Raw genomic sequence first — 27,504 nt, forward strand, 5'->3', positions numbered from 1 at the left:
GCCCTTGCTCAGTGGGTTAACGATCCGGTGTTGCCATGAGCTGTGGTGTAGGTTGCAGACGTGGCTCGGATCCTGCGTTGCTGTGGCTCTGGCGTAGGCCGGTGGCTACAGCTCTGATTCAACCCCTAGCCTGGGAACCTCCATATGCCGCTGGAGCGGCCCAAGAAATAGCAACAACAACAACAACAACAAAAAAGACAAAAGACAAAAAAAAAAAAAGTAAGGCTCAGAATGGTTTCTTTCCCAGGTTTTTCAAACAAGTTATTAACAGGGCTTGAAATTCAGATTTCAGTATTTACAGCCCAATGTTTTGTTTTGTTGTTTTTCTCTCATACTTTATCCCTTTTTTCACTCATTTGTTTTCAGTCATTATTAATAGCTTGTCTTCTAGTGTTGTTTCTTATATATGAGCTCTGTTTCCTCAGAGCACTCTTAGGCACAGGTGACACGTCAGTTCTCTTTGTCCTTTGTAGCCCACCGCTCGCCCCCCTCCTAGATACACTGCACTGAGCCTGGTGTATATACTTAGTAGGCAGTTGGTAAATGTTAATACAGGACAGTAACTTTGCCTTCTGGGAGCCATGGAAACTTAGTCTTCAAAATTTAAGCAAGGGCCAGAGTGCAAACATTTGTGAGTCTTGTGCTAACATGGAACAAATAAAGTTAACATTTTTTACTTTAAAAACTTATAAATATTGATTTCAGTTTTTACCTTTTTAGAAATTATCCTGCCCTCTGTTTTTCGATGGGACGTTGCCAAGTTATAGGTCTTTTGATAATTGCTAAGGTGGACATCTTTCTTTTTTAGTAAAGAAAAGAGCACATACTAAAGAAGTGATTCAGGTTCAAATGTTTTTTTGGTTAAAACACCTTCAAAACTGACAAATCTTGTGAAATAAAAGTTCAAGCAGTACAAACAAATCTTCTTGTACTATTAGTATGATTGTTGTTCATCATCCCTCCCCCCCATCGTGTTACTTCCTTTATTTCCTCTTCCCTCTCATACTTTTACCTCATTATTGTCATTCTCTTTTTAGACCTTCTGATCATCCTCTGAGTCTTTTTTTAAACTAACCTTGGGCTGTGGTTCCTCTGAAACTCAGTAGTCTGGGTAATATCCTCTAATCCATCCGCTACTTATATCCATTATTCAAATTCTCAAAGTATATCTCCAGGTCACTTGGACCTCTGAGGTTACCCTACTATTATTTTAGTCTTTTACTTATAAAATTTCAGGAGAGTTCTATTAATAAAATAATATATATTCTTTTTTTTTTTTTGGATGCAGCATGCAGCGACTTGATTTGGGATCTCAGTTCTTAGGGTGAAAACGCTGAGTCCTAACCACTAGACCACCTAGGAACTCCCTAAAATAATGTATAGTCTTAATTTCATTAATGGTGGTCGTAATTCTTGTTAGGGCCAGTTTTATTCCATTTGTTTCATAGATTTTTATTTTGTTTTTTAAATGGGCATGGTATTATCTTTTATGTTTTTATAGAGTGGAGAAATCCAGTCAAGAATGTGAGAGGATGAAGCTTTCAAGTAAAATTGTAGTTGAAGAAAAAACAAAGGAAAGTCTAGGTTAAAATAAATTTGACATGGGTGTAATTCCATTTGTCTTATCTCTGTTTTTGAAAAGAACTTAACATCTTTCTTCTCTATGTTCTTAGACTGTTTAAACCTTATCCTTTAATTTGTGTACCATCAGCAGCAAGGATTTATAATTATAGACTCAGAATTTTCTAGGTTTAGAAAATGGAGTGGACCCATTTAATTTAGTTCTTTGCTTTCTCTACTAACCTGCTCCTTTTATGGAATTTGCTGACTTGCCCTCCTTTTGTTTAATCTTTCAGTGACAAAAATACTCTCTGTTTCTGTTTCCTACCAGATATATTTGTGAGTTTTTTGTTGTTAAATAAATTTCGAACATTATCTTAAGTGATGTAATAAATCTGTTTCCTGAGGTAAGTGGTAGTGAAAGAGAGACTTTAATGTTTTAGTTTACTTTAACAAGCATTTATTTAGCACCTTTTCTGTGCCTAGGGCCATGCTGCAGTAAGGGTTGCAGAAGTAATACACACATTCTCTTGCCTCAAACACTTGAATTGTACTTGGAATATAATACACATGCATGGAATAGCTTATGAACAAAGTCTAAAGCAATAAATAAGCAAACCCGAGACAGTTTCCCATAGATATGTTAAAAAATACTGTGCTTATTTTTTTTTTTTTGTCTTTTTGCTATTTCTTGGGCCTCTCCTGCGGCATATGGAGGTTCCCAGGCTAGGGGTCGAATCGGAGCTGTGGCCGCCAGCCTACACCAGAGTCACAGCAACGCGGGATCTGAGCCGAGTCTGCAACCTACACCACAGCTCACGGCAACGCCAGATCGTTAACCCACTGAGCAAGGGCAGGGACCGAACCCGCAACCTCACGGTTCCTAGTCGGATTCGTTAACCACTTCGCCACGACGGGAACTCCATTGTGCTTATTTTATTTAAAAAAATACATCTTTGATAATGTTTTAACGTAGATTGTGTATTAGCTATTCTCTCCATCTATGATTGGACCTTTTAAAAATTTATTTTATGATTTTAATTTTTTCCATTATAGTTGATTTATAGTGTTCTGTCAATTTCTATTATACAGCAAAGTGACCCAGTCATTCATATATATATATTCTTTTTCTCACATTATCCTCCATCGTGTTCTGTCACAAGTGAAAGGATATAGTTCCCTGTGCTATACAGCAGGATTTCATTGTTTATCCACTCCAAATGCAATAGTTTGCATCTATTAACCCCAGACTCTCAGTCCATCCCACTCCCTCCCCCTCCCCCTTGGCAACCACAAATCTGTTCTCCAAGTCCACGAGTTTCTTTTTTGTGGAAAGGTTCATTTTGCTGTGTATTAGATTCCAGATATAAGTGATATCATATGGTATTTGTGTTTCTCTTTCTGACTGAATTCACTTAGTATGAGAGTCTCTAGTTCCATCCATGTTGCTGCAAATGGCATTATTTTGTTATTTTTAATGGCTGAGTAGTATTCCATTGTGTATATATACCACATCTTCTCAATCCATTCATCTGTCAGTGGACGATTAGGTTGTTTCCATGTCTTGGCTCTTGTGAACAGTGCTGCATTGAACGTACGGGTGCATATATTTTTTTTCAAGGAAAAGTTCTGTCTGGATATAGGCTGAGTCGTATGGTAGTTCTGTATTTAGTTTTCTAAGGTGCCTCCATACTGTTTTGCATAATGATTATACCAAGTTAGTTCCCACCAGCAGTGCAGGAGGGAGTTCCCTTTTCTCCACACCCTCTCCAGCATTTGTTATTTGTTGACTTGTTAATGATGGCCATTCTGACTGGTGTGAGGTGGTACCTCATAGTAGTTTTCATTTGCATTTCTCTAATAATTACCGATGGTGAGCATTTTTTCATGTGCCTATTGGCCATCTGTATATCTTCTTTGGAGAAATGTCTATTTAGGTCTTTTGCCCATTTTTCAACTGGGTTGTTGTTTTTGTTTTTGATGTTGAGTTGTATAAGTTGTTTGTATGTTTTAGAGATTAATCCTTTGTCGGTTGCATCATTTGAAAGTATTTTCTCCCATTCTGTCAGTTGTCCTTTTGTTTTTTTAATGGTTTCCTTTGCCGTGAAAAAGTTTTTGTCAGTTTGATTAGGTCCCATTGGTTTATTTTTGCTTTTATTTCTTTTGAGGCAGACATTTCTTAATTCAACCAGAAATGAAGGTCATTTTACTGGGCTTTTAGTCCTTGTGAAGGCTGGTCTGTTTCAGGCTCACCTTTTCTTCCAGGGAGCAACCTTTTTAGGTTCCATGTGAAAGCCTAAGGCTCCCTTCTTCTTGGCAAGTCCATTGTTGTTTCCAGCTCTGTAGATCTGCTAAAGGCTCTGCTTAGCTTTTTTGACCTCCAGATTGAAGCTCTCTGCCAGCTTTTCTAACTGTTATCAAAAGGAAGGTTTGGGAGTTCCTGTCGTGGCTCAGTGGTTAACGAATTAGATTAGGAACCATGAGGTTGCTGCAGGTTTGATCCCTGGCCTCGCTCAGTGAGTTAAAGATCCAGCGTTGCAGCGAGCTGTGGTGTAGATCGCAGATGCGGCTTGGATCCCGAGTTGCTGTGGCTCTGGGGTAGGCCCGTGGCTATATATATATATATATATAACATAGATAATCTATATAACTTATGCTATATAGATTATAACATCTATAATCTATAGATTAATGTGTAAACCTAAAGAAATGAGTCCATCACATTTAAAGGATACAGCAAGTAGGATTTCCCGTCTTGGCGCAATGGCAGTGGATCTGACTAGGAATCATGAGGTTGCGGGTTCGATCCCTGGCCTCGCCCAATGGGCTAAGGATCCGGAGTTGCTGTGTGCTGTGGTGTCAGTCGCAGACACGGCTCAGATCTGGTGTTGCTGTGGCTGTGGTGTAGGCCAGCAGCTGTAGCTCCGATTTGACCCCTAGCCTGCGAACTTCCATATGCTATGAATGCATAAATAGTCTTATTGGTGGGTGTTATTTTATTATGCCTCCACCTATTTTTCTAAACTCTTTATATCTGAAAACTATCTCAAGATACTAGGAATTATTCATGTAGCCCTCTCCTTAAAGCTAGCAGTTTGGTGTTTAAAAAATATATGTATGAGATTAGTTTATTTTTAAAATTAATATAAAAATCATTATATTGATTAAGGGTACAAGCTGTGAAGTCAGGCTCTTTGAGATTGAATGCTGACTTTGTTATGTACTAGCTATGTGACCTTGACCTATTATTGAATCTTTGTTACTGTTTCTTTATCTGTAATATGGATATAATTACAGAAGTACTTGGTAGCACCTATGTGAAGATTAATTTATAAATTATAGTTTAATAAGTTTAAATAGTTTTATATCATAAATTTATATATCTATTATAGGAAATTCCTGTGTGGTGCCGTGGATTAAAGATAAAGTGTTACTGCAGTTGTGGCACAGGATGAAACTGTGGCATGGGTTTGCTGCCTGGCCTGGGAACTTCCAAATGCCTTGGGTGCTGACAAAAAGAAAAATAAAAAGATAATATGTATCTATTATATATGCCTAAAACACTAATTTATTTGTTTATTTTTAGGGCTGCTCCCGAAGCATATGAAGATTCCTATGCTAGGGGTCTAATTGTGGCTATAGCTGTCGGCCTATGCCACAGCCACAGCAACACCAGATCTGAGCCGCATCTGCAGCCTACACCACAGCTTATAGTGATGCCAGATCCTTAACCCACTGAGCAAGGCTAGGGATTGAACCCGCAACCTCGTGGTTCCTAGTCAGATTGGTTTCCACTGAGCCACGATGGGAACTCTATTTAAAGGCCTTTAAAGGGAAGGTTCTAATGACCTATTTGCTCTTGCCTCCAGATTAGCAAGAATTATTTTAAAACAAAAGATATAGTTTTGTGTATATTTAGTAATTAAAATGTAAACAGGTAGTTCCCATCGTGGCTCAGTGGTTAACGAATCCAACTAGGAACCATGAGGTTGCGGGTTCGATCCCTGGCCTTCCTCAGTGGGTTAAGGATCCAGCGTTGCCGTGAGCTGTGGTGCGGGTCGCAGACATGGCTCGGATCCTGCGTTGCTGTGGCTCTGGCGTAGGCCGGCACCTGTAGCTCTGATTTGACCCCTAGTCTGGGAACATGCATATGCTGCAGGTGTGACCCTAAAAAGCAAATAAAATAAAAGGAGTTCCCATCGTGGCGCAGTGGTTAACGAATCCGACTAGGAACCATGAGGTTGTGGGTTCTATCCCTGCCCTTGCTCAGTGGGTTAACGATCCGGCGTTGCCGTGAGCCGTGGTGTAGGTTGCAAACGTGGCTCGGATCCTGCGTTGCGGTGGCTGTGGCATAGGCCGGAGGCTACAGCTCCGATCTGACCCCTAGCCTGGGAACCTCTATATGCCGTGGGATCGGCCCAAGAAATAGCAAAAAGACAAAATAAATAAATAAATAAAATAAAAATAAATAAATAGGAAATAGTTTTGAATAGAATGGAAGAATGTATCAGAGTGCTTCATGTGTGTTTAGTTTTGAGAAACCTTTGTTTCAGTTATATATACATGTTTTGTATGCATATGATTGCAATGAAAATTGTAATTTTTGTTTTGGGTTGCAGAATTTTTGAGAATCCTTCTTTTGGGGCATGCTTTTTGATTGCTGGTATACTGAATATTGTCTACGGTACATACATCTAAACAAAACACAGAAAACTATGTATTTAGCAATGAGATATAAGTAGTATTGGAACATGTCTAGGGAGTAAGATGGCAAAATGTATAGTTACCATCATAAACACAACATTTGTGTGTGGTGACTTTCTTCCTCAATTTGGAGTAAACCATAAGTAGCCAGGTTTGAATTTAAGGTTAAAAGGATATGTTACTGGTTTGTTATTGGTAACTGTTTTTTCCTGAATTTTGGTTTGACTGTAAGTCATCAAATTAAACTTGGAGTTAAGCATCTTAATCTTAAGAAGAATCTTGGCTTATTTCACAGGCCTGATTTATATGGATTACAGAAAAACAGCGCTCAGAATCTTCTTAAAGTATTTTCATAAACTAATTGAGTAATATTATATATTTAACCATGCCCATAAATTAATTCTTTAATTTTATTAATACCTGATGTTTAATCTGATCAGATATCTAAGATGTGTCAAAAATAACTCATACCTAGATTGACATTTTATTTTTGACAAAATGTAGATTTGTTTTTGTTAGTCTTTTTTATTTAAAGCTTCTTCCTCAAAGTTTTGTTTTTCAAGTTTTGTATAATTCTCACTTGAATAGTTTGCTTGAAATTCTTCAGCTGTACAGAGTCAACATGTCAAATAACTTTTATACAGTGTACATATTTGGAATGCTATTTTGCCACAAGTGGCTGGAAACTTGGGCGGCACTTACTATCATGCTTTTATTTATTTATTTATTTTTTTATCATGCTTTTAAAAGGTAAAAATATGTCCGAGTTGGTGCTGTGCAGTGATTGTACTGTGTTGCTGTTTCTTTTGTGCGAATTGGTACAGACATAGGAGCTCTTACAGAATAGGCATACAATTTAGATATAGCAAATCACGTGGAATACCATTTTCAACTATACTTCTAACCTCCAGATCCCATACAATGTAAGAGCATCTTTAAAAATACTTTGTATCAACTGAGACTTCTTTCTCCCTGTGCTTTCCTACAGTGAGGTAACAGATGTACATGAAGATCAACCTTTTGAAATGCTGTTGGTGTAGCATTGAGGGAGAGGAAAGAGGAAGAAAAATAGACAAAAATAACAGTTATTTATAACTTGTCAGAAGCAGTAGAACTATACTAATTTGAAATCCCATTAAGAAAAGGTATCCTGGGAGTTCCCCTCGTGTCGCAGTGGTTAACGAATCCGACTAGGAACCATGAGGTTGCGGGTTCGGTCCCTGCCCTTGCTCAGTGGGTTAACGATCCGGCGTTGCTGTGAGCTGTGGTGTAGATTGCAGACGCGGCTCGGATCCTGTGTTGCTGTGGCTCTGGCGTAGGCCAGTGGCTACAGCTCCGATTCGACCCCTAGCCTGGGAACCTCCATATGCCGAGGGAGTGGCCCAAAGAAATAGCAAAAAGACAAAAAAAAAAAAAGAAAAGGTATCCTACAAAAGTGTTCCAGTTAAAATGTGTTAGGAATGCAGATAGAAGCCAAGTATTGTATCATAGGTCCTTTTACTTTTCCTTGGCAGAGTATTCAATGGAAATCCATGTGGCTTTCTCCTTTTCAGAGAGAAACTGTAGAAAATAAGTCCTTTCCCTCTTTATGTATATAGTACGGGTTAGGCCCAGAACTAGACATGGTGAGGAATAAAAATTATGTATGGCTGGGTTATGGATGTTCAAATGGCCTATTCACATGGTCTGGTAGGACACATACACAAATATATATGTTGCAGAGCTATATTTGGGAAGGACTCTTCCCATACTCATATTATGTATGGGTCCTTGGACTGGAGAAGTCTTAAAATATTAGAAAGTAGTTTATAGAGAATTTCTGTTGTGGCTCAGTGGAAATGAATCAGACTAGCATTTATGAGGACGCAGGTTCGATCCCTGGCCTCACTCAGTGCATTAAGGATCCTGTGTTGCTGTGGCTGTGGTGTAGGCCAGCAGCTACAGTTCCGATTAGACCCCTAACCTGGGAACCTCCATATGCCATGGGTGTGGCCCTAAAAAGACAAAAGAAAAAAGTAGTTTACAAAGTAGCCTTTTTTTTTCTTTTCTTTTGAGGGCCAAACCTGCGGCATATACAGGTTCCCAGGTTAGGGGTCGAATTGGAGCAGCTGCTGCCGGCCTGCATACACCAAAGCCACAGTAACGCCGGATCCAAGCCACATCTGCAACCTATGCCACAGTTTGTAGCAACACCAGATCCTTAACCCACTGAAAAAGGCCAGGAATTGAACTTGCATCCTCATGGATACTAGTCGAGTTCTTAACGTGCTTAGCCACAATGGGAATTCCCAAAGCTACTTAATTTAAATAGTACATTAGTATGTCTTAAAAAAAAAAAAGATTTGCAACAGAAGAAGGAGGGTTATATAGGAAATTTTGCATTGTGTGGATCCAGCAAGTTCTAAGGAAAGAATTTCAGGAACTTGAACTTGAACTGTTTGGTTATTAGAAATGTGTCCTCTGCTGTAGGGTCAAAATTCTTCACTGAAGTATACCACAGCTGAAGTAAAATTCTTTCACTTACTTTCACCCATTTCCGTAGAACATAATTATTCAGAGTATTGCCTCAGGATAACAACCTATCTGTTCTATTTCTGAACTGACTAACTGAATGATTCTTTTGTCTTTTGGATTTTTTTTTTTTTTTTTTTTTTTTATGGCCGCACCTGTGGCATATAGAGGTTCCCAGGCTAGGGGTCGAATTGGAGCCGTAGCTACTGTCCTGTGCTGCAGCCACAACGCCAGATCCAAGCTTTGTCTGCACCCTACATCACAGCTTGCGGCAGTGCTGGATCCTTAACCAACTTAGCGAGGCCAGGGAATGGACCTGCCTCCTCATGAATACTAGTCGGATCAGTTTCTGCTGAGCTATGATGGGAACTCTCATAACTGAATGACTTTTTTTTTTTTTTGTCTTTTTGCCTTTTCTAGGGCCGCTCCCGTGGCATATAGAGCTTCCCAGGCTAGGGGTCGAATCAGAGCTATAGCCACCGGCCTACTCTAGAGCCACAGCAACGTGGGATCTGAGCTGCGTCTGCCACCTACACCACAGCTCATGGCAACACCGGATCCTTAACCCACTGAGCAAGGGCAGGGATCGAACCCTCAACCTCATGGTTCCTAGTCGGATTTGTTAACCAGTGCGCCATGACGGGAACTCCCTGAATGACTCTTGACAAGATATGAGACTTGGTTTCTTCATTAGTGTAATAGGACTAAAATTTCCTATCTGCTAGAACATTTGTGAGTATTGAATAAGAGTATTGGGCTGAAGAGTTTAACTCGGGGCCTGGTACATGGCACTCAACAAAATTGCAAAATGTGATCTGTAATTTTATACTCACCAAGAAGCCCTAATCAATTTGTAGATATGTTCATCATCTGAAATGGTGTGCAGAATAAATGGTTAAGCTTCCAGGAACTGACTGAGATATCCCAATCATAAATTAATGCTTTTGCATTCTTGAATGATGATGGTTAGCATTAGCTTATCCTCAGGAACCTAATCACTTCCAGGAAGTCAAGAAAAGCTCTGTTTCTGAACCTTCAGTAAGGCTACAGACCCGCATGAATAAACCTACTAGTGTTTAAAGCCAACCTGTGAGACTTCTTGGGCAGTAATAATGGTTAGCTTTTCTTGAGCATTTACTAAGGGCCAAGTATTCTACTAAGTGCTTTACCTGCCACGTTGTCTAAGCCTCACAAATGACTCTTCTTCAGGGTAGGTATTACAGTCCTCCACCTTTATACATGAGGAAATTAAAGCTTGAAGATGCTAGGTAACTTGCCTAAGGTCTCACACACAATTGGTTAAAAAGCAGAGCCAGAATTTGAGCCTTGGTCTGTCTCTGTTCTCAGCCATTATGCTGTACTGCACAGGATTCAAATCAGGACAACCCGGTTTCAGATCCAGTTCTACTTTGTTCCAGGAATATGATCTTAAACAAGTTATTTTTGCCTCCCTGAGCCTTAGATTCTTCATCTAAATCACACTATGAATATGTCCCATGTAGGCTTGTTTAGAGGATTTGAAATAACATGTAAAGTGCCTGGCACAGTTTCTAATGCATGACCCATACTCAGCAAGAGCTGACTATTACTGTATTACTGTGTAAGGTGCTCTAGACTGCTTTCTGCTTCCCACCTTCCCCCATCACCCTAAGCAGAATCTCTAACTATTAAGCTGCAACTCCCTTTTCCTCTCTTGACCTCAGCCCCTCTAATCTATTTTCTCTCCATATGAATTTTAAATATTTCATAAAGTGGGATCATAGAGTATCCTTTTGTGTCTAATTTATTTCACTTAGCATAATGTCTTCCTTGACAAGAAGTACTTTAATATCTGAATCAAATAAAATATTCCAGCTGCAGAATAAGTTGAAAGCATATGACACAGTCAGTGTAAAGTTCATGTTTTATTTTGTGCTTTGTTTTCATGTTTTTGAAGAATTGTACTTTATTTAAATATATGTTTACTTACTGTTTATAGTTACTGACTCTAAAGAGCAAATAAATATTTCTATTTATTAAATTGAAGAATTAAAAAAGTTCTGTCTGAGTTCCTGTTGTGGCGCAGTGGAAATGAATCCAACTAGGAACCATGAGGTTGCCGGTTCAGTCCCTGGCCTTGCTCAGTGGGTTAAGGATCCGAAATTGTGGTGAGCTGTGGTGTAGGTTGCAGACACAGCTTGGATCTGGTATTGCTGTGGCTGTGGTGTAGGCCGGCACCTGTAGCTCCGATTAGACCTCTAGCCTGAGAACGGGGAACCTCCATATGCCACGGGTGTGGCCCTAAAAAGCAGGAAAAAAAAAAAATTCTATCATTGGGAGTTTCTGCCATAGCCCATTGGGTTAGGAATCTGATGGCAGCGGCTTGGGTCACTGCAGAGGTTCGGGTTCCATCCCTGGCCCAGCACAGTGGGTTAAAGGATCTGGCATTGCTGCACCCATGACATAGGTTGCAGCTCGGGCTTGAATTCAACCCATGGCCTGGAACTTCCATATGCTACAGGTGCAGCCATTCAATTTTTTTTTCTTTTCTTTTTTTTAATCATTGAGTTTTTCTCACCATTACTGAAATTTTATATTTGATTCAAACCCAAAATAATGCTCGGCAAGCATAAAAAAATCTAAACCTGGCTGTCATCTTTTTCCTTAAAATGTAATGTACTTTTGGATGATAACACCAGATATAACATGACTGATAAAGGGCTTAGAATCTGTTTTATATATCTTCAAAATGCTAGATGGATTCTTGGAGCTGAAGATTTAGATTTTTTTCCTAAGTCTAAACTAAATAATCTGTAATTAATCATGGCCCTCTCTTTTTTTTTAATTTTATAAAAGGAATTTTCTGACAATTCTAAGGTCCTTTTCAGGGTTTATTTTTAGGAAATAAAGGATGTAGTGAGAGTATGGTATAAATATATGCTACCTGAATTTTCTCCCATTAACTTTTTTTTTTTTATTAAAAAAAATTTTTAGGAGTTCCCATTGTGGCTCAGTGGTAATGAGCCCAACTAGTATCCGTGAAGATTCAGGTTTGATCCCTGGCCTCATTCAGTGACTTCAGGATCCATTGTTGCCATGAGCTGTGGTATAGGTCACAGGCTTGGCTCAGATCCCGCTTTGCTGTGGTTGTGGTGTAGGCTATCAGCTGTAGCTCTGATTTGACCCCTAGCCTGGGAACTTCCACATGCTGCACATGCAGTCCTAAAAAGCAAAAAAAAATTTGAAAAATTAAATGTTTTCACTTGCAAATATTGCTGCTGTTTAGCCAGATAAGGACCTGCATAACTAACTTTCACTTGTGTGGTATCTAGGGATAACATGAGTGATTGGTTTTAGCAGACAACCTCATTTTATCAATAATTTCTTTAATCAAGGCAGTGCTCCCAACATGATGCACATTAGAATAATCTAGAAAACTTCAAAAAATATATCAGTACTTGGGCTCCATGCTTAGAGGTTCTGATTTCATATGTCTAGGATAGAAATTTGATAAGCTCCATGGATAGTAAACATGCAGCTGGAGTTTACAGCCATTGTATTCAAGGACGAACTAGATGAGGCGGGGTGGGGTTGTGAGTGGGGTAGAAGTAGGAGGAAGGAGCCTTAGTCCCTTCTTTCTCTTCCCTGCCTACAGTAAAGCAACCCGGGAGAAGAGAAACATCAGAGATCCCTGAAAATCCACAATTTAGAAAATGAAGTAGTTTTTTTTCTTTTTTGTCATTGTAGACATTGAAGGACTTTAAAGAAACTTAAATGATTCAACAAAAGATGCTCTAATGGATGACAGAGAAACTCCTACATATAATCTGCAGAGAGAACCACAAGATGGATGTCATCCTGGTGACGGTGTGGAAAGTCTAGTAACATGCTTGCCCTCTGCATCAGATGAAAATGAAAACCAACTTGGTGGGGATGGGTGTGAGCGTCTGACCAGCAGTGACGGTGCAATGGGCAAAGCTGGAGTGTTTGAGCAGGACACTCTCAACAATAACGAAAGCTGCTCACCAAGTTGTGAGGTGGCTGCAAGCGAGAACTCAGAAAACCCTTCTTGTGAAGTCCCCAAAGATGGACAGGCCTTTTTGGGAAAGGACAAAGAAATACCTGGAAAAAGAAGTTTAAAAAGCAAAAGAGGCACTGTTAAGAAGATACCACAAGGTATATATTTTTTAATTACACTATTTTGAAGAATAAACTGTCTTCCCATCCCATTCTGTGTGTACTGTCCTGCTTCTTGCTTTTCTTCTCTTAATATTTTCTAGGGCTGGTTCTGTGATAGCACGTGCAGATACAGCTGTGTGGTAGGCCATGCATGTGACATGTCTCTGCAGTGTTCCATTGTATGAGTGTACTGTAATTGACTTATCTGCTTCTTTATGGCTAGTCCCAGCCTTTTGCTATATTTAATGGCCTGGAATTGACATTCTTTGTACATATGTTCACCTTTGGTGCTTTAAATATATATAGCCTCTTTCCTTTATATATTAGACCACTTTCTACCAATAACAGTCTTAAAAATCGCCTGCTGTCATCACTTTGGCTTTGATTTCTAACCTGTGAATTACTGCTAGTACAGTCTCACTCTACCTCTTTTTCAGATCTTTCTATCACTTGGTAGGTAAATAATAAACATTAACATATATTAATATACATCATTAACAATGTTGAATAAGACATCTAGCTTTATATTACTTTGGTTACAAAGTTATTCAGTGTATTTCTCATTCGGTGTATAGTTTGGCAGTTAAAGTTTGGAGCTCTGGACCTTTTTGCCTGAATCACAGGGCACCCTTGGGAAAAGGCAGTTTTAGGTTATTTTTGATGAGACGCATGTGGGACTAGAGAGTTCTGGACATCCTAGACTGGGACTCAGTGTAGCGCACTCTACCCATGCCAGCGGTCAGCGTAGACTCTAGTGAACAGGTGAAGTGTCTCCTCTCATCTTCTGCTCTCTTCTGCTTCTTTGGCTGATGATTATGAATATAGCCAGTCCGTCCATATCCTCTTTTTTATTTGTAGTAAAATGAAACTTTCCAGTTCCTACAAATCCTTACTTATTCAATAGGGCAGTTTGATAACTTTTGATTTACTTATTTATTTGCTTTTTAGGGCCACGCCCACGACATGTGGAAGTTCCCAGGCTAGAGGTCGCATTGGAGCTGCAGCTGCCGGCCTACACCACAGCCACAGCAACACGGGATCTAGAGCTGCATCTGCAGCCTACACCACAGCTCACGGCAATGCTGGATTCTCTACCCACTGAGTAAGGCCAGGAATCAAACCTGCATCCTCATGGATACTAGTTGGATTCATTTCCCCTGTGCCACAGTGGGGACTCCCTTTGATAACTTTTTAATGTAACTCATCATTTGGGCTTTCCTGTTAACAGATCCCCTTTTCTTTGCTTTTCCTTAGTAGACCTAAAGCAAATTAAAATAATTTGAGTATAAGGAAAGTGAATTATGAGTTATAAAACCCAATTTCATATCTTACGTCTGGTTCTAGGTCACTTGGTGATATTTAACCGTTTTGTGCTTTAGTTTCCTCGTCTGTGTAATGATGTTCATCTACAATATATTTGTAAAATCATTTCTGAAAAGCTGTGAATTTCTCAGATGTCTAAATAGAGATGGTGTAATCTAAATTCGATTACAGTTTGGTGATTCAACTCTAGTGTATCTGTAGAGTTTTTCATGTGTAAAGAGTACGCTGGTACATTTTTACTTGTTTTTAATCATTATCTTTAGTTGGAAGTACTGCAGAAGACCCCGAAAGGTGTCTCCCATCCTGCATGTCAAAAACTAACAATGTGAAGAGTTTATGGTTAGAGATCTAGGCATGGGCATATTTACTCTTTACTCTTTCATTCTAAGATCCTAGGTAAAGTTTCAAATTTTTGCACATAAATACTCTTATAATAATCGAATAGCTTCTCAACTGTGAAATGAAATTTCACGTAAAACATGATATCATTATAAAACATGCTATTCAGTTCCAAACCAGAAATACATTTTTTGTAGCTGAGTGCCCTCTCAATACCTTTTTGCAAACATATATTAAGGTGAAATTATTCACCATTAGGGCTTCTTACCTTGTTTAATTTGTAGTAATATTTCATGTATCCAAAAGCTAATATTAGAGAAAAAGGCTGGAGCAGTAGTGTTAGGAGCAATAGTATCAGTAGATGTCTTTATTTACTGGTTTTCTGGAGGCAGCATTTCTGCAAACCTGCTAAAACCTTTAACTTAGACCTAGGAAAGTCCAGTTGTCATTATATTACAAGAATTTTTTTTTTTCCTTAAGAGAATTTAATTTTGTTGATATAGTCAGCTAAGCAGTGTTTCAAGCTGTATTACATCAAATTTTCACTGTAGTTAAATTTGGTGTGGCTTTAGGTAAATATCCTAAAAACAAATGAAAATGAGCCAATAAAGTTTTAACAGCTTGATTGAAATATAATTCACCTATACAAAGTGTATAATTCAGTGATTTTTAGTGTATCACCAAGTTATGGAGTCATCACCACAGTCAGTTTTAGAACAAAGGAAACACCTTATCAATTAGTAATCATTTCCCATTTTCCCCGAGCCATCCCAGCTCTAGGTTGCCACTGATCTGCCTTCTTTCTTCATAGATTTGCTTCTCTGGCCAATTCAAATAAATAGAATTAATACGCTTGATAGTCTTTTACGACTGGCTTCTTTAAGCATAGTAATTTCAGGATTCACCCATGTTGTAATGTGTATCAGTGCTATATTACTTTTTATGGTCAAATAATATTCCTTTGCATGGATATACCACATTTCATTTGTCTGTTTTTCAGCTGATGAGCTGACTCCACTGTTTGGCTATAATGAATAATGCTCATGAAAACATTGCATGCAAGTCTTTTTGTGGACCAAAAAAAATGGTGGTATTTTATTTTGTTTTTGTTTTTTGGTTATATATGCCTAAGATTAAAATTACTGGATCATAAAGTAACTCTGCATTTAACTTTTTGAGGTCCCGCCAAACTGTTTTCCTAAGTGGCTATACCATTTTACGTTCCCACCAGCGATATATGGGAGTTATAATTTTTCTGCATCCTCTCCAACACTTGTGAATATCTGACTCTCTGATTATAGCCATTTTAAAAATTGAGATAGAATTTTTGTGCCATAAAAATTCACCTTTATAAGGTTTACAACTTAGTGGTTGTGGCTTATTTACATTACAAAGTTGTACAACCAGTATCTCATTCTAGAACATTTTATCCTCTCCCAAAAGAAATCCTGTATATATGAGGAATCACTCCCCATTCATCCCTAACCCCAGCCCCTGGCAACCACCAGCCCATAAATTTTGTATGGTGGTGAGAAACAAGTTTAGATTTAAGTGTCTGATGGGTGCCATAGCAACATAGTTATTTCCTCAGTCACCGTGATATCTAAGCTTTGGACAAAACAGTTCAGTGGCAAGAAGCCAGGAATAGGCAGCATGTGGAAATTAAGAAAAGAAGACCTTTCCAGATTGAGTTGCCCCTATTTATTTCCCTGATTTGTTCCACTCAAGGCCTTTGTAGTGTGACCAGGTAGGAAGTGACGAGGATGGCATGAAAACTAGAGGAAAACAAACCTTGAAGATGGATCTGTGGCTTGAAGTCAGGGTTGTGTAGTGAGAAGGAGCAAAGACTACTTTTGAATATTGGCTGTGTCTGTTCTTATCTGTGTAACCTTAGAAAAATAACTTCTTTTCCTGAGCTTTTTTCCTTATCTGTAGGAGGGCTAATCCTAAATGTCTTGTAGGATTGTCCTTAGAATGAGTGATCCTGTTTGCTAAGCACCTTGTAGTGTTCAGCATAAAATAGGTGCTTCTAAATTATTGGTAGTTGTCTTCTTTTATGTATATCACAAGATGATTTTTTAAACCATTTTTAAAAATTGAAGTATAGTTAATTTGCAATGTATTAGTTTCAGGTGTACAGCAAAGCAATTCAGTACAAGATGATTTTTGAGTGGCATGACATAGGAACAACATTCAGCAAAATGGAGACATTTGATTTAATGTCTAAAATTTGACTTTAAGTCCATCTTACCTCTTTTGTCAAGATCTTTCTTTACCTTCTGGAGTCTTTTTAAGATTCTGTTTTCAAGCTTACCTATCCCTGCCTCTCTCCTCTAATGTATATTTCTTTTTTTCTTTTTTTTTGGTCTTTTTGCTATTTCTTTGGGCCGCTCCCTCGGCATATGGAGGTTCCCAGGCTAGGGGTCGAATCGGAGCTGCTGTAGCCACAGGCCTACGCCAGAGCCACAGCAACGTGGGATCCAAGCCGCCTCTGCAACCTACACCACAGCTCAGGGCAACGCCGGATCGTTAACCCACTAAGCAAGGGCAGGGACCAAACCTGCAACCTCATGGTTCCTAGTCGGATTCGTTAACCACTGCACCACGACGGGAACTCATAATGTATATATCTAAAAATGTATTTCCAGCGCCATCCTAGTTTAATGTTACCTATAGTGTGTCTGCTGGAATGTTAACTGATAACCTAAAGGAATAACTGGTAATGCTATGGTATGGTATGGTATGACTTCTCAAGGCATATTTGCATTTTCCATATCTGGCTTTGACTATGATAGAGCCTTTATAGCTGGCCTCTAAATAGAATGTCAAGTGGAGTCAGTGAGTGATTATACACTGGTTGTCATGGTTAGGATTGAGGTCATTAGGATCAATGTGAGCTATGGTGCATTCAAATTAAAAAAGTGTAGGGAGTTTCTGTCGTGGCTCATTGGTTGACGAATCTGACTAGGAACCATGAGGTTGTGGGTTCTATCCCTGGCCTTGCTCAGTGGGTTAAGGATCCAGCGTTGCCATGAGCTGTGGTCTAGGCTGCAGACGCGGCTCGGATCCCATGTTGCTGTGGCTCTGATGTAGGCCGGCAGCTACAGCTCCAATTCAACCCTAGCCTGGGAATCTCCATATGCTGCGGGAGCGGCCCAAGAAATGGCAAAAAAAAAAAAAAAGACCAAAAAAAAAATGTAAAAGCCTCGCTAAACCCCAGTAAGAAGAATGATAAGTGCTGGGGTTGATATTTGGGGAATATAACCTTTCTGTCAGTTAGGTAGGCAAATGAACAATTTAATTGTCTTAGAGACTAAACATAAAATTCCGTAATTCTGAAGTCCTGGTTTATCTTGTCTCTTCTCCTAGTAGATATTCCAGCTCTTTTTTTTTCTTTTTTCTTTTTTTTTTGGTCTTTTTGCCTTTTCTTGATCTGCTCCCGAGACATATGAAGGTTCCCAGGCTAGGGGTCAAATCAGAGCTGTAGCTACCATCCTACGCCAGAGCCACAGCAACTCGGGATCCAAGCCACGTCTGCGACCTACACCACAGCTCACGGCAACGCCAGATCCTTAACCCACTGAGCAAGGCCAGGGATCAAACCCGCAACCTCATGGTTCCTAGTCGGATTCGTTAACCACTGTGCCATGACGGGAACTCCTCAGCTCTTTTATACTAAAATTTCTTTGTAAGGTGACCTGCAGAAACAGTTGCCTCTTTTTTTGCTCTTCATTCATTAAGGGAATGATCCTTGAAGACAGATGATAAGATGATGACTCTTCTGAAAGGTAGCTATTCTGTGTAAGAGTAGAATAAAAGAGTTCCTGCTTTATATAGATTCTTTTTTTTTTTCTTTTTTCTTTTTTTCTTTTAGGGCCACACCCAAGGCATATGGAGGTTCCCAGGCTAGGGGTCGAATCAGAGCTATAGCTGCCGGCCTACACCACATCCACAGCAATGCCAGATCTGAGCTGCATCTTCGACCTACATACACCACAGCTCACTGCAAATGTCAGATCCTTAATCCACTGAGCGAGGGCATGGGTTGGAACCCACATCCTTATGAATCCTAGTTGAGTTTGTTACTACTCTGCCACGAGGGGAATTCTTCAAATAATTTTAGAATCAAAAGGGACTTTAAGGTCACCAGCCAAACTTAACTTCAAAAAACCCCCAATATTAAAAGTGTATTGCTGGAGTTTCCGTCGTGGTGCAGTGGTTAACGAATCCGACTAGGAACCATGAGGTTGCGGGTTCGATCCCTGGCCTTGCTCAGTGGGTTAAGGATCCGGTGTTGCCATGAGCTGTGGTGTAGGTGGCAGACGCAGCTCAGATCCCACATTGCTGTGGCTCTGGCGTAGGCCAGTGGCTACAGCTCCGATTCGACCCCTAGCCTGGGAACCTCCATATGCCGTGGGAGCAGCCCTAGAAAAGGCAAAAAGACAGACAGACACTCACACACACAAAGTATATTGCTGCTATAACAAATTAGTGGATTAAAACCAATATTAAATGTATTATCATATAGTTCTCTAGGTCAGGAATCTGACCCAGGTCTCACTGGGCCAAAATCAAGGTGTCAGCAGTGCTGCATTCCTTTCTGAAGACTCCAGGGCAGAATCAGCTTCCTTGCCTTTTTTACCTTTGGAGGCTGCTTGCATTCCTCAGCTTGTGGTGTCTTTCCTCCCACTTCAGAGCCAGCAAGGACAGACGGTTTGATTCCTTGTATATCTCCCCTCTTCCATGTTTAAGGATGCTCATGATTACATTGGGTCTATCCAGATGAGTCAGGATGATCTCCCCCTTTTCATGGTAAGCTGATTAGCAACCTTAATTCTGTCTGCATCCCTAATTCCCTTTAGCAGTATAATCTAACGTATTTATAGGTTCTGAGGATTGGGACATGGTTATCTTTGGGGGCCATTATTCTGCGTACTGCAAAAAGATTTTAAGATAGACTAGATGATGACTTTACAATATAGAAGAATTTTTCCCTTTATGAAATTTTTTCTTAGACTATTATGTAGAACCATACAGGGTTACTTAATCCACAGGTATTTATTGTATACCAGGGACTATAAAACTGTAGGTGAACTTGCCTTTGAGTTTTTTAAGCTTGAGTAGGTACAAGAGCCAAGTAACTAACAAGTGTAGTCTAGCAAGATGGGAGTCATGACTGGTGCTAAGTAAGCACATAGCTATGGAAATACACTGTCCTTGGAGGGTTATGGGAAGCCTCCAGAAGAACCGATGTAAAAGCTGAGGCAGGACAAATAGGTGCTGGCCAAGTAAAGGAGCTGTGGATAAAGGGGAGAGGAAGGACATGAGAGGTAGCAGGCATGTCATGGCTTTGAAGCCCAGAAGATGAGAATAGAGCACTCTAAGTTTTGGCAGCTGTCAATATTCCATTTGGCTGGAGCACAATAAAAGGGAAAAATTAATCTAGGGGCAATATAATAGAGCAGTAGAGATTGAGGCTCAAAAGATTAGCAAGGTTCAGATTGCAAAAAGATTTTTTTGTGTTATAGTAAGCAATTTGGGCCTCCCCAACAGGTTTGAACAAGAGAGTGACATGATGTGAGGTGTATTTTTTTTTTTTTTAAGAAAGATTGCCCAATTTGCAGTGTGGAGAATGAGTTAGAACACTTCAAGATTAGAGGCAGTGCAACAGGTTAAGGGGCTTTGACAGTGTGCAAGGGATGTGCTGGTGGTCTCTGTTGGGGGAGTAACTGTGGGGCTCTAAAAAAGGAAGTGGATTCAGAGTTATTAAGGAAAATAAAGTTACTAAGGAGTGGAATTGACTGAACTAAATCATAGATTAGGTATGAAAAAAGAGGTCCTGATGTGGCCCTGCGGTAACAAACCCAACTAGTATCCATGAGGACACGAGTTTGATCCCAGGCCTCACTCAGTAGGTTAAGGACCCCCTGCGCTGCTATGAGCTGTGGTATAGGTTGCAGATGCGGTTCCGATTTGGCGTGGCTGTGGCTCCAATTTGACTCCTAGCCTGGGAACATCCTTATGCTGCAGGTGCGGCTCTACAAAGCAAAAAAAAAAAAAAAAAGGTGTCAGGGGGCAAATAGGGATAGTAGTGGTTTGGTGATAGAAGAAACAATGTGAGATATGGTCCTTTGCAAATTTAAAGATGATTTCTCTCATAGAATTTGATATAACATAATTTTATGTAAACCTTACAGTGAAATGCCATTTAGCATGTTTCTCTGTGCTTTTCTTTTACTTTATTGGTTTTATAAATCTTCTCTTCTCATATGACTCCAGCTAATGCAAAAGGATCTCTGGTGTCAGCAGTTTTTAGGGAATTATAGGATATTGAGGAAAATTTAGCAGTCAGACTCCCTTTGGATATTTAGGCTCTCCCCTTTCTTCCACAGGCAGATACTGTTTAGGTTTTGAACTTAAATATATGCCTTTATCTTAGAGAAACAAAATATAGATATTTTCAGACTTACATAAAATTTGAGAATTTTACTTATCCTAGAGAATTAAGGACTATTTTATATATAATAGCTGATAAATTGAGTGGAATGAACTGGAAAATGTGGTAAGATATAGCCATATTAAGAAAGCATTTATGTTAGCAAAGTTAGTGTACTTTTGACAGAAAAACAACATATTAATCACATTTGAAGCTCTGCTTGAGTTGTCTGTAGGTCTGGATAAGAAGTTAAAAAAAGCATAATCAATTGAATGCTTAGGGAAATCCCTTGCGTGTTCTTAGTTTTTAATAAAACATGCTGAAGTGTAAAATGTCTAATTAAATTTCTAAGAGAGGAGCTCCCGTCCTGGCACAGTGGTTAACGAATACGACTAGGAACCATGGGGTTGCGGGTTTGATCCCTGGCCTCACTCAGTGGGTTAAGGATCCAGCATGGCTGTGGTGTAGGCCAGCAGGATTAGACCCCTAGCCTGGGAACCGCCATATGCCGTGGGTGTGGCCCTAGAAAAGACAAAAAAAATAAAATAAAAAAAAATAAAATGAACAAAAATTTTTTTCTAAGAGAAAATGTAGAGAATCCAAAAATTGGTGCCGTTTGACATACTATATGTAATTTAGAGTATAAATCCCAGCAATGTTAATGTGTATTAGTTGTGCTTTCAATATTAATTGAAAACACCCTGGAGCAAACTAGAAAATGGTGCAACACTGTGCACTAGTATTCTGAGAGTGAAAGTTGAAAATGTGCCAGCTTCCCTCTCACCTAACCTGGGATCAGAGGGGTTTCTTACATAATTATGGCATAATTACCATTTGCTCCACGTGGCACATTTTCTTCCTGTGCCCTCAAGTGGCAGCCTCTGCCTTTAGAGGGAGCAGGACGGGGCTGTGGTTGGGAGCTCAGGCCACAGAGAAGCTGCCCTATGGCCGAAGGTAAGTGACCTGGCTCCTCCTAAGTTAATAGCTAAGGATTAAATGAAGTGATGTACAAAGTGCACTCAGCGGTAGCAGAGTTCTCTCGGTTGGGTGGCGGTGTCTGATAGGATGATTGTCTTATTAAGTTCACTGACTTTTTTACTTGCTCAAATCTGCCGAGAAGTTTTCATGTCAGTCAATGTATTTTTAAGTTCCGGAATTTTTGTTTCACTTCTGTTTATAACTTCTTTCTTTAATTGATATTCTTATTTTTCTCATAACATTGTTTCCTGATATCCTTTAGTTCTCTGTCCATGGTTTCAGCTACCTCTTTGAGCATATTTAAGACAGGTGATTTAAAGTGGTTGTCCAGTCCCACATACAGACTTCCTTGGGATTGTTTTCTATCAGTTTATTTACTTCTTCCAAATGAGCCATACTTTATTTCTTTGTATGCTTTGGGACTTCTTGTTGTTGAAAACTGGACACTTGAAGATTATAATGTGGTAACTCTGGAAATCCTACTCTCCCTCTTTCTCAAGATGGGCTCTTCTCGGTGGTTTGTATTCTTTTTTCATTCTCTGTGATTTGACTCTGCTTGCTAGGTCCTCCCTGAACACTTAGGCCATTTACAATTCTGCCTCAGGCTTCACTTCCTGCTTGCACTGAGTTTATTCATCCAGTAGGGGAAGTTAGGTATACTTACGTCTCATCTAAGCCTGCATCCTGTCCTGGGCATCTGTATAGCTTTCTAAATTCCCTAGTATATGCAAGCACTTCTGAGCACTCTGATTTCCCGAAGAAAAGATTCCTGGCCTTTGCTCCCTGGTTTTAAGCATTCTGTTGTATGCCTCAGTTGTAAATTTCTTGCCCCAGGTGGCTGCAGATTTTTTGAACACCTGGTAATGTAATCTAGCAAGGGCTTCTGTGTGCGCCCCTGACCCCCAGCAACAAACATACTCTGTGTGCTGCAAAGTGAAGGCTTATTTCCAGGGCTCCAAGTGAGGGGGTAGGAAGCACGTCTTGGTCTTTGAGTGAGGGGTTTTTGTTTTTGTTTTTTTTAAGAGAAAGATAAAGAGGCTGGGCTTAATCATCCACTTGTAACATTTCTCAATCACTGTTTCAGGAGTCAGGCTGTCTCTGGTTTACATTTTTCAGGCCAGGTGCTCCACAGCTTGGGGAGGTCTATTTACTCGCTTTGGAGAAACAACTTGAGTTGACATGTTAATGATATCTGTAAGAGCAGTGTTAGTACATTAATGACCATGTTACTGACAATGGCAGTTTTAGTCATCTGACTCTGGTTGATTAGTGTTCACTTAGCGCAGGATTGATGTCAGAAGGGACAAGAAATAAAGTTTTGGATGGAGAGTGTAATCATAAACTCAGTAAGGGAACTTGGTGTTAGAGGGATTTGGTATAAATAATGCTTTCCAGCAATGCCTGCTGCTCTTCTGCTCTGAGTTGGGTGATGAAACAGAGACGACCACTTCGCATCAGTCCCTCAGGTAGCCCTGGATAGGTTTGACTAGACGAACAATAATGTTCAGGTAAGGTCTGCCCCATTCCCTTCTGAACCAGAGACCAGGGTCCCATTAGAGATATTGTCCTGCTGTCTTCAAGACTGCTACTGAGCTGGGCAAGATGGGTTTTACCATGCCACAAATCTGTCCTACCAGTTTTACAATGTCTTTTTCTTTCTTTTTTATGACCTTTTTTCCATTATAGTTGATTTACAGTGTTCTGTCAGTTTCTGCTCTACAGCAAGTTCTTGATTCAGCATCCACTTTGTTGCTGTACCCCTATGACTGTTTTCCCAGAGTTCTGACAAAACTGATTTAGGTAGTTTTAGGGTTTTTGTTTTGTTGTTTTGGTTTTTTCGGGGAGGTGGTCGTTATTTTCCTGTGAAAGGATGGGCATTTAGAGCTGCCTATTCTATGATTTTGCTTATCACACACAAGACCTTTTTTTTTTTTTTGTCATTTTAGGGCCGCACCTATGGCATATGGAAGTTCCCAGGGGAGGCGTCGAATCAGAGCTATAGCCACTGGCCTACACCACAGCCACAGTAGTGGCTCCATACATGCCATGTCTGTGACCTACACCACAGCTCACAGCAACGCTGGATCCTTAATCCACTGTGCAAGGCCAGGGATCGAACCCGAGTCCTCATGGATACTAGTTGGGTTTGTTACTGCTGAGCCATGATGGGAACTCCAAAGCCTTTTAATTTTAGGGTTTCTAATAGCAAGAAATATGCTCAGAGGCATGGAATTAAATTAAAATGCTCTGAAGAAAACTGCTCTTTCATTTTTTTGTGTAATAGCAGCTTTTTAGATAAAGATGCTGTTAGGAAACATCAACTGAATTTTTGAGACGTGATATTATCTCTGTTTTAGAAATAAAGGGAAGAGAAAGCATAAATGTTGAAGCCTCATAAAGATACAGTGGTTGAGGGAGTTCCCTTCGTGGCTTAGTAGTTAACAAAGCCTGCTAGGATCCGAGAGGTTGCAGGCTCAATCCTTGGCCTCGCTCAGTGTGTTAAGGATCCAGTGTTACCGTGAGCTGTGGTGTAGGTCACAGATGCGGCAAGGATCTGGCATTGCTGTGGCTGTGGTGTAGGCTTGTAGCTGTAGCTCCGATTCAATCCCTAGCCTAGGAACTTCCATATGCTTTGGGTGTGGCCCTAAAAAGAAAAAAACAGACAAACAAACAAAAAAAAAACAGTGGTTGAGAAAAGTTTAAATTCTGTAGAGCTCCCCGAAGACAGTTTGTCAGTTCCTCAGAAAGTTAAACGTACAATTACCATATAATCCAGCAATTCTACTTTTAGATATCTACCCAAAGTAACTGAAAGTAAGGACTAAGCAGTGTTCATGGCAGCATTATTCACAATAACCAAAAGGTGTTAACCCAAATATCCATTGATAGGTAATGGGGAAATAAAATGCATGAAAAAAAAAACATACGTAAGTACAAATGAAAACATTATTCAGCCTACAAAAGAAGTGAAAGTCTCCGACATTGTCAGGTCACTGTTGTGGTCTGGCCCAGGAACTTCCACATGCAGTGGACACCCCCCCCCAAAAAAAAAACATATGCTACAACATAGATGAATCTTGAAGTCATTATGCTGAGTGAAACAAGCTAGACACAAAAGCCAAATATTGTATGATTCCACTTATATGAGGTACCTAGACTAAGCAAATTCGTAGAGACTGAAAGAGTGGAAGTGTCACCTGGAAGGAAAAAAACACACAATCTAGAAGTTGAGAATTATGTTTAATTCAACAGACTTTCTGGGCATTTAAGCTCGGGAGGCAGCCTCTCAGGTAGCTCTGAGGGACTGTTCCAAAGAGGTGAGAGGTAGGATATATAGCAGTTTTTGCAACAAAAACCAGGTAGTCAGAACATCACAAGATTTACTGTTAAAGAAAACCATATATCTTTTTGTGTGTCAGGGGTATGTGTGTGTATCTTTTGTCTTTTAGGGCCACTCCTGCTGCATATGGAGATTCCTAGGCTAGGGGTTGAATTGCAGCTGTTGCTGCTGACCTACACTAGAGCCACAGCAAAGCCAGATCCGGGCCTACACCACAGCTCATGGCAACGCTGGATCCTTAACCCACTGAGCGAGGCCAGGGATCGAACCCGAAACCTCATGGTTCCTTGTCGGATTCATTTCCACTGTGCCAAGACGGGAACTCCAAAAACCATAGATCTCAAATTAATTTAGTGCTTTTCTGTGTATGGGAAGATGAAAGAGTCTGGGCTCATTGAAATCCTTCCTTAGATGTGCAACTTAACTGTCTAGGGCCAGCATCCTGCTTTTTTTTCTCCTGAATCCCTTCAGGGTGCACTATCATGGGTGGCACCTTCAGTGGCTGAGGGATTGGTGGATGTGTTTGTTTACTGAGATGGCAGTACTGATATTGCAGTCCACAGAGGACTCCAGGTGTGAAACAGGAGAGGAATGGGGAGTCAGTGTTTAATGGGTACAACGTTTCTGTTTGGGGTGATGAGAAAGTTCTAGAAAATAGATAATGTTGGTTGTACAACATTGTGAATGTAGTTAAGGTCACTGAATTATACGCTTCAAAATGTTGTTAAATGATACATATAGGAAAAATCACCAAAAAAATTTCATAGTGCTCCAGACTTATTGTTAGGAACAGATAGAGTTAGTTTGATAGTTTGCTGAGTTTTATTTCTTTATTTTTTTTTAACTTTTTTTATTAGTTTTTGTTTTGTTTTGTTTTAAGGGCCACACCTGCAGCATATGGAAGTTCCCAGGCTAGGGGTCCAATTGGAGCTGCAGCTGCCAGCCTACGCCATGGCCACAGCAGCACCAGATCTGAGCCACATCTTCAACCTACACTGCAGCTCACACAGCTCATGGCAACATTGGAGCCTTAACCCACTGAGCAGGGCCAGGGATCGAACCTGCAACCTCATGCATACTAGTCAGGTTCCTTACCAATGACCTACAGCGGGAACTACAATTTGCTGAGTTTTAAAATAAAAGTTCTTGAGAATTTATTGAGCACTACTAACAGCTACTGTTACATGCTTGGTGTGAGATGTCTCATTTAATCTTCTCAATAGCCTTATTAAGTACCACTTAGCTTCAATCTATAGATGAGGAGTCTACAGAAAGAGGTAAATAACTTGCCCGATCTCATACTGCTGATGAGTGACACTCTCTGGATGTGATTCCAGGCAGTCTGACTTCAAACTGAGCCTAATTGTTCAACCATACTCTTTGACTTTTTCTGAGTGTTAAAATGTGTTTAAAGGAAAAGTTCTGTTTCACGTTTGACTCACCATAATTTGCCACAGAACCAATTTCACACATGCCTTTTCCAAGTGTGTTGCCAGCCATGCCTCTTAGGCATAATTCTTGCCTGCTGGCCTCAGCAAGATGAAACATGATCAGAGAAGGGGTGGATGGTTCACTGTAAAGGGATGTGATGGAGTTTGGTTTGTGGCAGTAATTGTCTCTGAATCCTGGAATGACTTTCCCTCAGATACTTCATCTGATCTAGCCTCAGTGTAGTGAGAGGGACATTCAACGAGTTAAGGTAAGTATTTTTATGAAAGCAGTGAATGTTGTTTTGTTTCCTAATATCTTTGAAAAAACTCATTTCTGGAGTTGTGGATAAATCGTGATGTCTCTTTATTTCTTATCTAAACATAATTTCTTAGGAAGGTGCATATAAGCCAATATCCTCATTTAACAAATGGGAGAATTCAGCATTAAAGAAATTAACTTGCCTAGAGTCACAGAACTAGAAAGCAGTCAATTTAGAATTCAAACCCAGGTACCTGACTTCAGAGCCAAAGTTCTTGTTTAATCTGATAAATTTCAGTCATTTTATCCATAATTTCTAATACCCGGAGTTCCCGTTGTGGCGCAGTGGAAACAAATCCAACTAGGAACCGTGAGGTGTCAGGTTTGATCCCCTGGCCTTGCTCAGTGGGTTAAGGATCCGGCGGCGTTGCTGTGAGCTGTGGTGTAGGTCGCAGACGCGGCTCGG

At 40.0% G+C, this 27,504-nt stretch overlaps 1 protein-coding gene across 2 annotated transcripts in view; it reads left to right on the forward strand.

Moving 5' to 3' along the window:
* The window catches only part of CNST (consortin, connexin sorting protein), a 91,051-nt gene that overhangs the window by 15,523 nt on the left and 48,024 nt on the right, over positions 1–27,504 (forward strand). For both annotated transcript variants that reach the window (XM_047754596.1, XM_047754597.1), the window contains exon 2: positions 12,502–12,930. In XM_047754596.1, coding sequence (XP_047610552.1) covers positions 12,552–12,930 — 379 coding nt within the window. In that variant the 5' untranslated portion in view covers positions 12,502–12,551. The remainder of the gene's footprint in view (positions 1–12,501; positions 12,931–27,504) is intronic.

The sequence above is a fragment of the Phacochoerus africanus genome, chromosome 12, assembly GCF_016906955.1.
Source record: "Phacochoerus africanus isolate WHEZ1 chromosome 12, ROS_Pafr_v1, whole genome shotgun sequence".
NCBI lineage: Eukaryota > Metazoa > Chordata > Mammalia > Artiodactyla > Suidae > Phacochoerus > Phacochoerus africanus.